The 14,830-nt window shown below is 37.4% G+C and overlaps 1 protein-coding gene across 1 annotated transcript in view; it reads right to left on the minus strand.

The window, feature by feature from the left end:
* LOC107718414 (palladin-like) overlaps nucleotides 1-14,830 on the minus strand; it is an 81,315-nt gene that overhangs the window by 28,507 nt on the left and 37,978 nt on the right. The window contains 7 exon segments of the mRNA XM_016525480.1: nucleotides 4,823-4,858; nucleotides 8,397-8,778; nucleotides 10,554-10,673; nucleotides 11,806-11,829; nucleotides 12,526-12,667; nucleotides 13,481-13,549; nucleotides 13,813-13,930. Coding sequence (XP_016380966.1) covers nucleotides 4,823-4,858; nucleotides 8,397-8,778; nucleotides 10,554-10,673; nucleotides 11,806-11,829; nucleotides 12,526-12,667; nucleotides 13,481-13,549; nucleotides 13,813-13,930 — 891 coding nt within the window.

Here is a 14,830-nt window from a genome sequence, read left to right on the forward strand (position 1 = left end):
TGCAACCAACTGACCAGCGCTCAGCAGATTTAACCGTAATGCTGGGCATAACAGCATGCTTTTAGCAGTACACCGTGACCTCAGTGCTAAAGCTTTATCTGTGTTCACTACCATGGTGATTTAAATTGAAAAACTGACTGGAGAACCTGACTGAAATGGTGAAATACAGAGCTACTGCCACTGACTGGGAAATGGAGTTAGGTTTTTCAGGCTATTTGACCTCCTTCACTGGAACTAAATTGATCAGAATAAAACAGACGTACTACCACAATAACCACATCAGCACTGTAAAATCAAGCACGACATCTGAAACTAAAAACCCCATTAATTTGAGAGAAAGCTGGTGTGGTTGTGGTCAAGAACAAGAGAGCTCACTGAAATGTGACCAGATTGTTTGAGAACAACCCTCAGTTTGCTGCAGTTGTCTCTAGTGTCCATGACAACAACCCCACTGCGGCTCATGGAGGTTTGTGGCAGGCGGTGCGGTATGGCAGCAATGCAGTCGGCATGAAGATAGCAATACAAGCACTTCAGCGAGGATTAAAGACTTCCTTTCTCATCTGTTATCCTCGCTGTCTCACTCTTTATCTCTGTCTGTCTTTCTCTCAACTACTTTTGCCACCATGGCGATCCACTAATCCAGAATAAACAAAAATCCTCACTGTTATGGTGAGTAATCATTTAAATATAAACACATAATGAATAAGGAGGTAAATTATTGCTTCATTTACTTCAAAGAGGCTTCCTAGGAGACATTTTGAGTCTGTCTGTCTGGCTCACAGACATCTGATGAAGTAGGGTGTGGATTTCTGGCTCATCAGGTCATGACCCCTGAGCCAATATAGTGCATTTATACATCACAGGCTGGTCCTTTTGTCACAGGAAGTGAAGGATTATTGTCTGACTGGCTGACTCTGGTGTGGCTCTGACAGGAGACAACACCTTTTACTTCCTGGAAGAATTTAAAAGGATCTGCTCTAGCCCTCACCTCACCCTTCATACGTCACTAAAACATTGATACAAAAAATAAAGTTAGCAAAAAATGATTCACTGTCACAGATGTTTGATCTCAAATCTCATAAGAATAACGTGACGTAAGAGTAATACTTCTTACATTTCTCAAATCTCAAAACAACTCCATAATTGAAGCAAAAGAGTTATCGTTTATAGTGATTGTGTATAGCAAAATCATTATGCTGATTTAAACTGCAAATATGTGCCTTTGAATATTTTTGAAAATATTTGAATTGAGTGGATTTTGAACGCAATTTCCACCAAAAATAATAATAATTATAAAGTATTGTATATAAAACTGTATTGCATGGTGATCACCGGCTATTAAATTCAGGGGAAATTTATCAAATGAATTATTAATCAATCAATTAGTAAACATTTTTCATTATAATCATCAAAACGGCTTTTTTTTTAATATAATAATTTCTTTCCAGTTCTTATTCAGGATTCTTTGATTAATAGAAAGTTCAAAAGAACAGCTTTTGTTTGAAAAAAATTTTGAACGCAATTTCCACCAAAAATAATAATTATTATAAAGTATTGTATATAAAACTGTATTGCATGGTGATCACCGGCTATTAAATTCAGGGGAAATTTATCAAGTGAATTATTAATCAATCAATTAGTAAACATTTTTCATTATAATCATCAAAACGGCTTTTTTTTTTATATAATAATTTCTTTCCAGTTCTTATTCAGGATTCTTTGATTAATAGAAAGTTCAAAAGAACAGCTTTTGTTTGAAAAAAACTTTAAACAATGTAAAAGTGTAATTTTAAATCAATTTAATGTGTCCTTGCTGAATAAAAGCATTACTTTTTTGGATTAAAAAAAAGAAATAAAAGAAAGCTTTTGAATGGTAGAGTATATATAATATATAAAGTTGGGAGTCCCCCTGCACACTAACAACCTGTTTTTCTTCGGTCATGTCTTATCTCGCCTAGTGGTATATAGTCTTCGCCAACTGGCATCAGAACACTAGGTGCTTGCTTACTTCTCAAAAATCTTCAGATCAAATAACCACTATGCTGATGCCAAGAATAGAATCCAAATCCAAACAGACAGTACATTTACAAAAACATATCCTGTGTTCTCATGAAGGAAGAATTAATGTTAATTTGATACACTGAAAAAAAAAAAAGGCTACAAACACAAGATTTTCAGAAGGCTCTCACACAAACCTACCGCACAAATATATTATAATCCAGCTTTAATTCAAAGGGGCTTTGTGAAATGTCTCACTATGTTGGCACACACATTCATCAGCCTGTACAGCTGATATCAGACACCACCTGCTGCGTATCTTTAATTCATCATACACACAAAAATACATACTGAAAATGTACATATGTGACAGCACGTTTACCCTAGAGCATAATGCAGACAGTCTTCTCACTTTCTGTCTCTGTGTTTCTTTACAAGCTCCAGGTGTTATCATTTCAGTGTGGTATGGACTTTACACACTGTGAAGCATGTTCCCATAAAACCCCTGTGATTTCAGCCCACCAAGCTCATAAATCAGAGGTGCACACAACCATCTCTCTCTTACACAGATGCTCCTCTGAAAACAAAATCTCGGCTGTAACAGGGATTTAGTTGTTCAGATAAATGTCACAAATTGAGTAATGCGCCTTCATTATGAGCTTAATTTTTATATGCCATACTTGCCTCAGAATTGACCCACAAAGCCTTTCCTCTGAGTTGACTGCAGGTGGATGCCCACTAAACACCCTGCTCGTTCACACCTCTGTTTCTGTCTATCTCTCTTTCCCTTCCTGTGCTGAAGGACATTGGGCCCTGTCTATATCACAAGGGCCCTCCTGCTGTCAAACAAATTCTGCCAAAACACACTGCGCAGTTTCCTGTATGGCGTGTATCGCTGCAGGGTGTAGCATCATAGGCAGGGAGAGCGAACAAGGGATCAAGTGTGAAGAGATTTGAGCATGTTAATCAAACTGAGCAGTGCAAAGGTGTTAAACGATAAAGGATGTTCACTCAACACTTGGTTAGGAACAATGAACAAGCACATCTAATGCCTCACCAATATAAATAAGTTCAAATAATTTGTATGAATGTAAGCCGAGTTAGTATCTTTCTGTGAGTCTTGCATTTAGTTTGGCTTAGTGTCTTAAAACTGTTAAATTTAGGTCAAAGTTCACTTTTAAGTATAGGAGATCTCTTCAAAATTTAAATTCTGTCATCATATACTAATTGTTCCAAAACCTGTTTGAATTTATTTCTTCTGTGGAACAAAAAATTTTCTTTTTTTTTCTATGCAATTACAACAAATGTGGACTGGTGCTTTCCGGTTTCAAAAACATTGAACTTAACGTTGAATAAATCTTCAAAAATCATACAGTACAATAACTTTATATGATGATCAGACTGAATTTAAATCATTATGCACTGATTCACAACAATCCATACCAAACTGTTTCTGTCTGTATCTTTCATTGAAGGAAAAACAAACAGACTCAAAAGAATAATTTGTTCATGAATCAAACATTACTTCATTCATTTTTAGTGAGTAACTTTTTTTTTTTTTTTTTTTTGGTCTGTTCATCACACAAAATTATAATATGACTTCAGAAGATCCATAATAGTGGTCAAGTCATATGGACCACACTTTCATGATGCCTTTTTTGTCCGTTTGGAGCTTGACCCCAGTCCCTATACATTTTCATTAGATGGAAAAGAGTGAACAGAATATGTTTTAAAAAATTACCTTTTGTGTTGGACAGAAGAAATTCAGTTTGGATCGGAATGACATGAAGGTGAAGAACCTATGACAAACTGTTCATTTTTGGGTAAACTGCTCAAGATGGACTAGATATATGAAGTGAGAAATGGCTGAGAAAAGAATAACATATTTACACGCAAGCAATTGCTCCAAATTAAAGACTTTTAGTAGGCAGCACCAGATTGATTTTATTTCATATGACATGCATCATATCAAAGCAATGCTGTTGTGCCAGAAAAAGCTAAAGGTCCATCGCTGAAACATGAGACCAGGTGAAGTTTATCACCCTTTTACTAGTTTACTCAAAGAACATGACCGGAGCTGCAAACTCATACTTTCCACTTGTCTTCTAATTGCTTTACAGTAATTCGGCAAACAACATAATCACAGATGTAATTGATAAATCACCCTAATGCTGAAATAAAGTTGAACTAAAGGAGAATTCAGATCACAGGGGACCTGTAAAAGTTAAATGTCAGCAGCTACAACGTGACCTTAAAATCCCACTTCATCATTTTATTCAAAGCACTGATGTGAACAGCAAGTTATGGGAATATCCAAAGGAAATCAGCTGGAATGTGTAAACGGGATTGGAGGGTCAGAAAGCAGGGTTCAGGTCTGGTTGTACCTGGAGGATGCAGAGTAACGATAACCTGCCACACAGCATGCAGAAATGACCCCTGGGTAATTGTACAATTATAAAATTCCTGTTTTTACAACCAAATGACAAGGTGAAGTGACTACTGCTGGTAGAAAGCAGTGGGGTGGGGTGTTTTTTTTTGATGGGGGAGGAGGGTCTCACTACCTGCTCCCTGTTGTGTTGTTTCTAGCAGATGATTTGTGACGTTACAGTGGAAAATCTTTTGGGGAAGCAGATTTTTATGGCAATAACTTGCAGAAGCTCAAGCAAAGACAGGGTTTTACAAAACGGCATGCCATTTAAACCTCAGCTTGGACCTCATCCATGACAAGAAACAATTTTCCTTTCATAGCGATCACATGCCCGTCAAACCCACGCACATATGCGTTATTCAAACTCAGGTCGCATCAACCTATTCTTTGTTTTACCTTTCATTTGAGAGGTCGTCTGCTTGCTCATTTGATCTGGAATCACAGAATGAATGGGGAAATGTATGGAGGAATGTCACAAATAAAACCACAAGGACTAAATGTTGCCCTGTATTCCCGGTACAGCATGTACACAATGCAAAGCTTTCCATTTAAATTATTTATTGTGTTTACACTAACGAGAATGCACGCAATTTACTTTTTATTATCTCTTTCTTCCCAACATCCACCTACTAAACACACACACACACATGCTACTTTTCCAGGGTTGTAAAGGAGGAAAGGCACCTGAATCAAATGGAAATCAGTCAATAACCACAGAGACAAACAGCTCGAATAGTCTTTTCAAACAAATAAGTAGGCCTGTGTAAAGGTATGTGACCACAAGAGCCTAATGTCACATTCACACACACAAACTTTCATGCCACACATAATCCAGACAAGATTACAGAGCTAAACTACATTTATATATGAGACTGGCTCTGCCTAGAGTCAACAAAGAGTCCCTTCCTCTGAGACACTTTTGCTTTTATGTTGCTGCAATTCACGTTTACGAATCTGGAATTTCACCCTTTGATCACAGCCAGAATAAAAGCTCATGTAACAATTCTCGTTTACTTTGCTGTAAGCAAAAACCATTGATTAAAATGTTAAATGCTATGTTGCTTTGGGTGCAACGTCATCCATTCTGACCTCATTGCTAAACAGTGACCAATAATATTTTTGTAAAATCTCTTGTATTTCTTTAGAATATATGACCACTATGTTGTAATTATCTTTACTCTGTAAACAGACTAATCAGAAATAACAAAAAAATGGACTGGTTTAGTGAGTTGTAAACTCAATCGCAGCTCTGATCAATTCACTAAGTGAGTTTGATTCAAACCACTAATGCCAGGTACACACTGCATGTTTTTTAAAGTCGTCAGATTGCTGTTCTTCTCACTACATGACTGTCTGGGGTACCATTTAGTTGCTGTTGTGTGCATACTACACAACGAATCAGAGACGAGGGTCACACATTACACTACTTTTCAATAGGAAGAATCGCCAACAAACTACGTTTCACAACTAAACATACGCAAGAAGTAATAAAGGAAATAATGCAAGATGCCGTGTGAGAGAGGAGTGCTTGGCCAGACTGAATTTCTTCTTGTTAATAATTGTAGCCCGCAAGAAGCTTGTGATACAAATTGTCTGTGCGCCGATTTGCAGTGTACAAGAAAAACAAAGAAGAATATGAAGGAGAGGATGGTTGCTTTTTAGAAGCTATGCTTGCTGATGTTTTATTGTATGTCTTTGACTCCTCCCACGAACTTTCCCTTGCCCTGTACCTTGCTCTCTCATTGGCTGTAGGTTGTTGCCCATGTAATTTCCAGTCAAAACACATTCACACTGCAGGACTCACAGACAGGTCCAGATATTTAGCATGCTTTTCCAACCTTTTCCTAGCATGCTAAATATCTCATGGCCATTGGAGACGAATCGGTGCTTCTCTCAGATCACATCTTTGATAATACACACTATGCAATTGTCACTCAAGTGAACGAGCACCGATTTTGCCTCCTATTTCAAGCATTTGTTGGTGAGTGAAAATTGGGGCTAAAATCATGCAGTCTGTACCTGGCATAAGCGGACATTTACACAGAACGCATGGTGTGTGCCTGAGTTTGTGACTGTTTTGTGAAACTTTTGCACTGATAAGAGTCATTTGTTCGCAGATCGAAAGCACACTTTAACAAGATTCTGACAAACTCGTGTATGGATCTTTTCCTGACTAGCTTAGACAAATCAAAAAATTTTAATTGTCGCAAATGTTTTTTGTCGATTGTAGTCGCAGTCTTGAGCTCTTAGAACCAGTACATCTCGGAGAGTCACTGGGACTAATCGCAGGCATGTATGTACTGGCTTGCTCTGCATGTTAATGTTGTGCCCTTGGGCAGTGTACTAATCCTTATCTTGACCCTAAACTTTGGGATGCTGTCTTTAAAACCTGGAACAGTTCTAGCTACAGTCAAATTGCACTTACTAAGTAGTCTACAGCCAGCTACCTTCAGGCATTGAACAGTACACCTAAATCCACAGTCAGATCAGTGCTGACAAACATATCACTACAACAGATAGTGTAGTATCAGATACATCCAATTCAAAAGCAAATGCTCCCTCTGAAATCCAGCTGGAGTCATAGCACAACTGCTAACACATATGCAAACACACATACCACATGCATCACCCAGTGATTTATGGCACGCAGCAATGCCCGGCCTCTGACATGGTGATAAAGGAACGGAATGCATTTGTTCTCTAAGTGGGGCTTTCCCATTAAACCACCTACTGACATACGCAGGCAGCTGGGGGTAGTTCATTACCACAGAAACACTTAGATTGATCAGAGTCTGCGTTTATTTCACTTACAGTATGTTTATTGGTTCGATGCTGGTAGGGTATAATAAAAAATATGGCTACTTTCATATTATTTAATATGATGAAAGCTGCACGTCAAATAAATAGTATGTCCAAATGTGCAATATTCATGAAGAAATACCCGGATGACATACTCTGCATCAGATGGTCATTATACTATCCCATGAGGCCACAGAACAGGAGTCATCAAATTTGTAAACGGCAGAGAACAGCAACACATCTAAAGTCATTGGTCACATAACAATTGCATTATGGTGGATCGTATTCATACTAAACACCTACATACTTACAGACACTCTGCACAGTACACCACCATTTGAAAAGTTTGGGTTCAGTAAGATTTTTTATGTTTTTTTAAAGAAGTCTCTAATGCTCACCAAGGCTGCATTTATTTGATCTAAAATACAGTAAAACACTAATATTGTGAAATATTATTACAATTTAAAATGAGTTTCTATTTTAATATATTTTAAAATCTAATTTATTTCTGTGGTGGTAAAGCTGAATTTTCAACAGTCTTACTCCAGTCTTCAGTGTCACATGATCCTTCAGAAATCACTCTAATATGCTGAATCAGTTGTACTGCTTACTATTTCTGTGGAAACTGTGATACAATTTTTTTCTGGATTATTTGATGAATAGTTCAAAGTTCAAAAGAACAGCATTTATTTGAAATATAAATGTTTCGTAACATTATAAATGTCTTTACTGTCACTTTTGATCAATTCACTGTGTCCTTATTGAATAAATATTAATTTCTTTAAAAAAATCTAAATATCTTGACCCCAACATTTTGAAAGGTAGTGTATTTTTATTTAATTGAATGCAGTACAAACTCTGAAAGTCAGTTCCTAGAGGAAGCTTTTTTTTCACCCATTAGGCAGCAGCAGGTGGTGTTAGTGGGAGGGACATTTTCATTCTAGAGTGCATTTGATTGGATAAAAATCTGTCTAGTGCAGAATGAGTCATCAGCATTTTGGTCCATTTTCCTTGAAAAACACTGTAAATTTGAAATGCGTTTATCTGCAAAATGTGAATGCTTGCACTAACATATGGATGGATTCAAAGCTAAAAGCTACAAAACTCTTGATTTAATGGTTTCATAAATACAAGGTTGTGATGATGTACAGGATTCGGCTGCAGTACTCACAGTTTAGGTTTGGGTTTGGTGGGGACAGGTGGAGCCTTAACAGCTGAAGGTGATGGAGGCGGAGCCGCTGTTACCTTCACACTTGAAGGTGATGGTAGACTCTCATCTGGTGGCTTGTTTAAGGCCTGACCATTTTGTAGAGATCTGTCAGGTAGACTTTCCTGAGGCTCTTTATCGGTGGAGACCTGAACAGGCAGCGCAGTGACCCTGGGCCAGATGTCCAGCTCATTGATCTGGAAGGCCTCGGCACTCGGCGGGGTTTTGGGTGGGACTTCCAGCAAACTAATCTCAGTCGGCGGAGGAGGTGGAGGCGGGAACGGTTGGTTGTCCTCAAACACACTATCATCCCCGGATACGCCGTTGCTGGGCAACTCTTCAGCAACTAGAAATCCAAGATAACAGAAGACAGCACAGTTCATCATAGGGTGAGAACAAATTTATTTTCCTGTTAAGTGGGTGATGAAATCCAGATGATCCACGTCACAATGCATTTCAGTGGAATAAAGGAGGAAATATGGGGTATATGAGTAACTGAGAAAATCACTTCATAGTTTTGTCATTGTAGAACAATCAGTTTTTACAATGCTTTAACAACCATTGCAAAATGCCGAAACACACCTGAAGTGGAAGAAAACTTATCATAACTATCCATAATCCTGGATAAACAGTTAATCCACAGCTAAAACATAATCCAAATCTTTATCATGAAATCTGGCTGAGATTGTCTCAGATTTACTTAAATGGCTCTGTAGTAAACTTGAGGCTTAAAGACTCCTGGAAATATAAGTACACCCACTCCATCATGCAGTATAAACATTCATCCCTCTCCTCTCTTTGCCATGTGACACATACAGCTATCAGCTCATACTGTATCCTCTCTCCTCACCCACACTCCGACTCTGGAGTGTTGTGGACAGGATGTGGCTGGTTGGCCTCATGCAATTGACATGTTTTCAAGATGTACCACAGTGGGCCTCATAAAATGTCATCAAAAGATCACCGATGGAATTGCTATGCCTTTTTTGGAAAGGGTATTTTAGCTACTGCTTTGTAAATAAATGAAATCATTACGATTCCTGTGTTACATCACTTATATTTACTACTTAATATGAGAGCATGCTGTAAAGTTGAAACCATCAACTGACTGTTTACTGTGCTTAATTTTGTTGTTTTCAGAGGTTTATTTATCCCTAGGCCTTCTTTCAACTCATGTCATATTGCACTCAAAAGAATACTGGACTTGGGCATAAACAGGAGCCATTCCTTTTGTGTAAAGAGCATTATGTAAACATCACTACATTTTGTTTAAATCATTTATGATTTATAAATTTACCATATAAGTATTATAAAAGTGTTCCATATCACTCTTACGCAGAAAAAATCAAGTCATACAAAGTGATGTGTAAAGAGCTTTATGTAAACATCACTACATTTTGTTTAAATCATTTATGATTTATGCTTGAAAAAGAAAACAAACTTAATACAAGATCTATTCTTTGATAGCAAGTCTTTATTTTAAAAATATTCTTTCTTCATCAAGAATTTAAAATTATATATATACACTACTGTTCAACAGTTTGGGGTTAGCTAGATAATTTATACAATTATTCAGTTAGGATTCATTAAACTGATTTCTGTTCTTTTGAACTTTCTATTTATCAAAGAATCCTGTAAAACAAGTATAACATTTTCCAATAAATGATTAAGCTGCACACATTTTTTTGCTAAATTACTAATAAGAAATTTCTTGATATTCAAATCAGCATATTAGAATGATTTCTGAAGATTCATGAGACACCGAAGACTGAAAATTCAGCTTTGCCATCACGAGAATAAAATTATTGATTGATTGACTGACTGATTAATTGATTGTAATAATATTTACCAGTATTGCTGTTTTTACTGTATGTTTTCTAAATGCAGCCTTGATGAACATGAGACGTTCAAAAACATTTAAAAGATCTCTCTAACCCCAAACATTTGATTAAGATAGATACTTGTTATTTATTACACGGTTTGATCATTGGTTTTTCAACATGAATATGTTTCTTTAAATTTGAACCTCGTGCACCAATATATCACCAGGCTACTTTAATATTTACATTACCATGAACTTTGATCTCAGATATAGTTATTGTAGACACAGTGTAAACGCACCTGGGGTGACAGTGAGTTGTGCAGTGCTATTAACTGCGCCATATTGGTTGGTTGCAGTGCAGCGGAACAGACCTCCGTCTTCGGGGAACGCCTCTGCAATCACCAACGTACAGATTTCCTCTGCAAGACCAATCACAGGAGCCGTCAATTACTGAGTCATCAACATCACAAGCAAAACCAGATTAGAAACGGATTTAATCAATTACACGCGGACACACACACACATATGCTTGAATCATTCAAATTAATTCGCTATTCAAGCTACTGTAACTGGCCAGTTTTTCAACATAATCTACTGCCGTTATGGAGCATCCAACAATGCTTTCTCCAGAGACCCGAGAATCACACTTCCTGTAATGAGGAAGGGATGTAGAAAGGTGACAGACAGGTGTGGTGAATCTAGACAGGTAATTGATGGTTACAGAGGTGATTCAATAGCAGAGAGAAGTCTACTGCCACAAACAGAGGCTGTGTCTCATTCCTTTTCCATGTTTCCTATGAGGTGATTCAGTAAATTGTGAACACCAATTTGATCACTAGCAAGGGCCTTGAGCCCTAAACACTGAGACAGTGAGAACTTGTTTACCTGTGACACCATTACAAATTACAAGGCTCATATTAAAATGTAGGTGGTATTTGTCAACAAATATACTATATACTGTATTACTCAATCCTTCATTTGTTTACCATGCATTATTTGTTGTCACTGTTAAAATGAACAAAACCAGTACGAAATGTGCTTTCACTCCCTTTTTCTGACAAATTTACAACATTTGTGGTATATGAACTGAGTGACTGGCCGATACTCACTGATTTTCATGGTGCAATCTGGGAATTTCTATGGACAAATTTGATTTTGAATGAGACAGACCTAGAAATGAATGACTCCCTTGACCGTATATGTCCTACTGACCTATTGAGCAGATTGAGAAACACCCAAAGATAGAGGTGAGAGTTACCACCCTAAGAGCAAGAAGATGAGCCATATGCATGTATAGATATGTGAAAGTATGTGACTCATAAGCGGTGTTGACATGCGTTTGTGCTGTTCATTTGTTCCGTTAATCAGAGATTTTCGAGTCATATCTAGTCTGTACTGCATATTGCGTAGTAATGATGTCACAAATGTTGGGATTACAGAGAATTATTATCTTGATAAATCCTTATGTACACATGTATTTGGAGGAAAGTGTTTTTTATGAATAAGAGGAGTGGAAACAGGGGAAAGTGGAAGCAGGAGTAAAACACTCACCAGGTTCTGCAGCGGATCTTGGCTCTGATGAAAAAGGGATATGGGAATTAAGAGAGAAACACAAACACCATAACAAATCACTCGTTACCAGTCAACCAATAAACCAAACATAGTTTCTCAAATAGTTTGAATAGTTACTCAAAAAAGGAAAATTCTGTCAACATTCATTTTTTTCCAAAACTGGATGACTTAATTTTCTCCCTGGAGCACAAAAGGAGAATTTGAAAGAATATGCTAGTCACTCTGAGGTTTTCAAGTGTTCCATATGACTCTTGTGCAGAAAAAAAATCAAGGCATACAAGGTGAGTAAATGTTGAAAGAATTTTTCATTTTTGGATGAGCTCTTCATTTAAATTCACAAATTTGAATGAAAAAAAGCAGTGTGTTATCCCGGTAGGCATCTGTTGGTGTTGGTCAGCGCTTCTTTTTGCAGAATAATCATGATTAAATATGCATTTGCTGGGTCTTGGAATGCCTGAGAAGTGACGTATTGTAATCTGTCGATTGTAATGGTTTGTCTGCGTCTGTCGTGACGTGTGAATTGGCCTTAAAACGCACTAGTATATATATATTTTACATAACATCAATGTCGATAGATGACAGCCCAGCATATAACACCATTGCGGTTTCCCAAAATAAAATACATGAAGATCAGCGATGCTAACACTTGCTAAAGAACTACTGAATGCCACTTTAAATTGTTGTCTGAGTTACTCTTACTCTTCTGCAGCATGCGGAAGTCAGGGGAGTCCTGGATCTCCTGGCCCTCTCGAAACCACTGGACACGCAGAGGAAGACTACCTCTCACCCGGCACTCCAGGACCACCACCTGACCTTCAGATGCCTGCGCATCCTGCAACATCTACAGAGCGAAAGGACCGCAGGTTAACACTGGAAATACAGACTGAGAGGTAAACAAAGGGAAAGAGAACAGACAGATGAAAAGAAAAACTGAAGAGACAGATGAAAAGGTGTACAACCACTAATTCTGCTCTTTCTTCATCACCTCCTTCATTCTCAAGTACATACACTTTCAGACTGAAGACATAACAGACATAGAGGCGAGAAACTGTCAGCAACCCATAAAAGTAAAAAGAAGAGTAGAGTAGTTTGTTTATACATGTGTGTGTGAGTTGCTTTCTGTTGTGCGTTCATTCTCTTTGAAGCTTTGTGTAAGTGTGTAGCATGCTTGTGGTTACACATGATGTGTTATAGGTTTATTTAAAGTTCAAGTAAAGAAGTATGTCTTTACAATCCAGCCATTTCATTTGTGTGCCTGTTTGTTTAGGACTATGATGATGACACGAAACCATCTATTATAAAAAGGCACATCTTCTCATTAGGAAGATTAAAGTCTCTCAGAAGAAAGATGGAGTGGGATAATGGAGAGAAGGGGGGGGGCTAAAAAAACTTTCTTTCTTTAAGGAGGTGGAAAATGATTTAGCACACTAAGCAAACATAGCATTTGGCATTGAACTCTGAACCTCTGCCTAGGCCTGCACAGAGAGTCACATGACAAATCACACACACACCAACACAGAAAGCAGGCCTGGAATAATTTGGTAAAGCTCATACTATTACATACGATTAATCTGTCCATTTCTCAAAATATGTGTGTGTGTGTGTGTGTGTGTGTGTGTGTGTGTTTGTGTGTTGTGTGTGGCCGTGTCATTACCTTAGTAAAGGTAGGGGGTGCTTTAACAGGAGCATCACCAGCATAGAGTGAAGAAACTGGACTCTGGACCTGACAGAGAGGGAGAAAGAGAGACAATAAGTGTGGTTATTATGGATCTTTCCAGAGAGCATGAATTTTTATAAGTCCATCTGCTGTTGTCATTCCTGATGAATCTTTCAGACATATTTGTGCATGTGTCTATTTCTCTGTCATTGTAGTAGATAACTTATTATTAACTTGTTTCTAGGTTTTAAGACTCATTCCTGCAGCACTCTATAGTATACAGTTTCAGTGCCAAAATAGGAGGTATAGTCTGCGTGTGTATTTCTTACTCTTTGCGGTGTAGAAGAAAGCGGCTGGACCAGTGTGGAGCGATGGGGATGGGCCTCTGGGCTCTTTGGTGATGATGTGTGTATCGTCAAGGAAACTGAGCTGATTTTCTTCTGTGCCCTGAGAGAAAATATTAGCAACACTAAAACAAACCTCATTCAGACTTGAGAGAACAAATCATCAACACTATAAAGTCATGCTTCAAAAAAACATTTAGATATAAAGTAAAGAACACTTCTCACATCTTGCAATATTCATGTGCGTTTGAAATAAACCTTGTGACTGAAAGAAATGGGTATTTTGAGTCATCCTGGCTGAAAGTTGAAAACATTTTGTCAAGCAATGACAAGTGTATCAATCTTTTTGCTCCGTCACAGTCCATTAAAATTTCTTCAAGTGAAGTTATATTTGTATTATATGTGACGCAGTTTAGGGTCACATATAACAAACCAGGCAAAAATACAGAAACAGCTGGGTTATATTTTGCCTCAGAATAAATCAGTGGTCAGAATTTGTTTCAGTGCTGGTCAGGGTTATTATATTTCACTAAAACTAAAACCCTTCTATCAATCCATCCATTTCCAAACTGCTTTATCCTCTGCAGGGTCACGGGAGGCTGGAGCCTATTTCAGCATTTTGGGCCACAGGCATCTCAGGTCATCCTGAACGAATGGCCAATCCATCTCAGGGCTCACACACAGACAATGTAGAGTGTTCATTTCACCTATGCTGCATGTCTTTGGATTGTGGGAAAAATCGGAGATAAAACTAAAACCATAAAAGCATTTTTGTTACTTGTAAGTAAATAAAATAAATGTTAACTGAAATAAAATAAAGTATTTTATTTCAACTAGTTGCCAAGGCAACATTTCTCTTTTTTTTTAAGTTAAATTTTTAGTTTAAATGTATCAAGTTTAGTTTAACTTGATGTACTAAAATAAATAAAAAGAAAACTAAAATAAATTAAAAAAGAAAAAATCAAACAGACTTAAAAAAATAATAATAAAAATGAAAAAACAT

Source organism: Sinocyclocheilus rhinocerous, unplaced genomic scaffold, assembly GCF_001515625.1.
Source record: "Sinocyclocheilus rhinocerous isolate Xijiao unplaced genomic scaffold, SAMN03320098_v1.1 scaffold453, whole genome shotgun sequence".
Lineage (NCBI taxonomy): Eukaryota > Metazoa > Chordata > Actinopteri > Cypriniformes > Cyprinidae > Sinocyclocheilus > Sinocyclocheilus rhinocerous.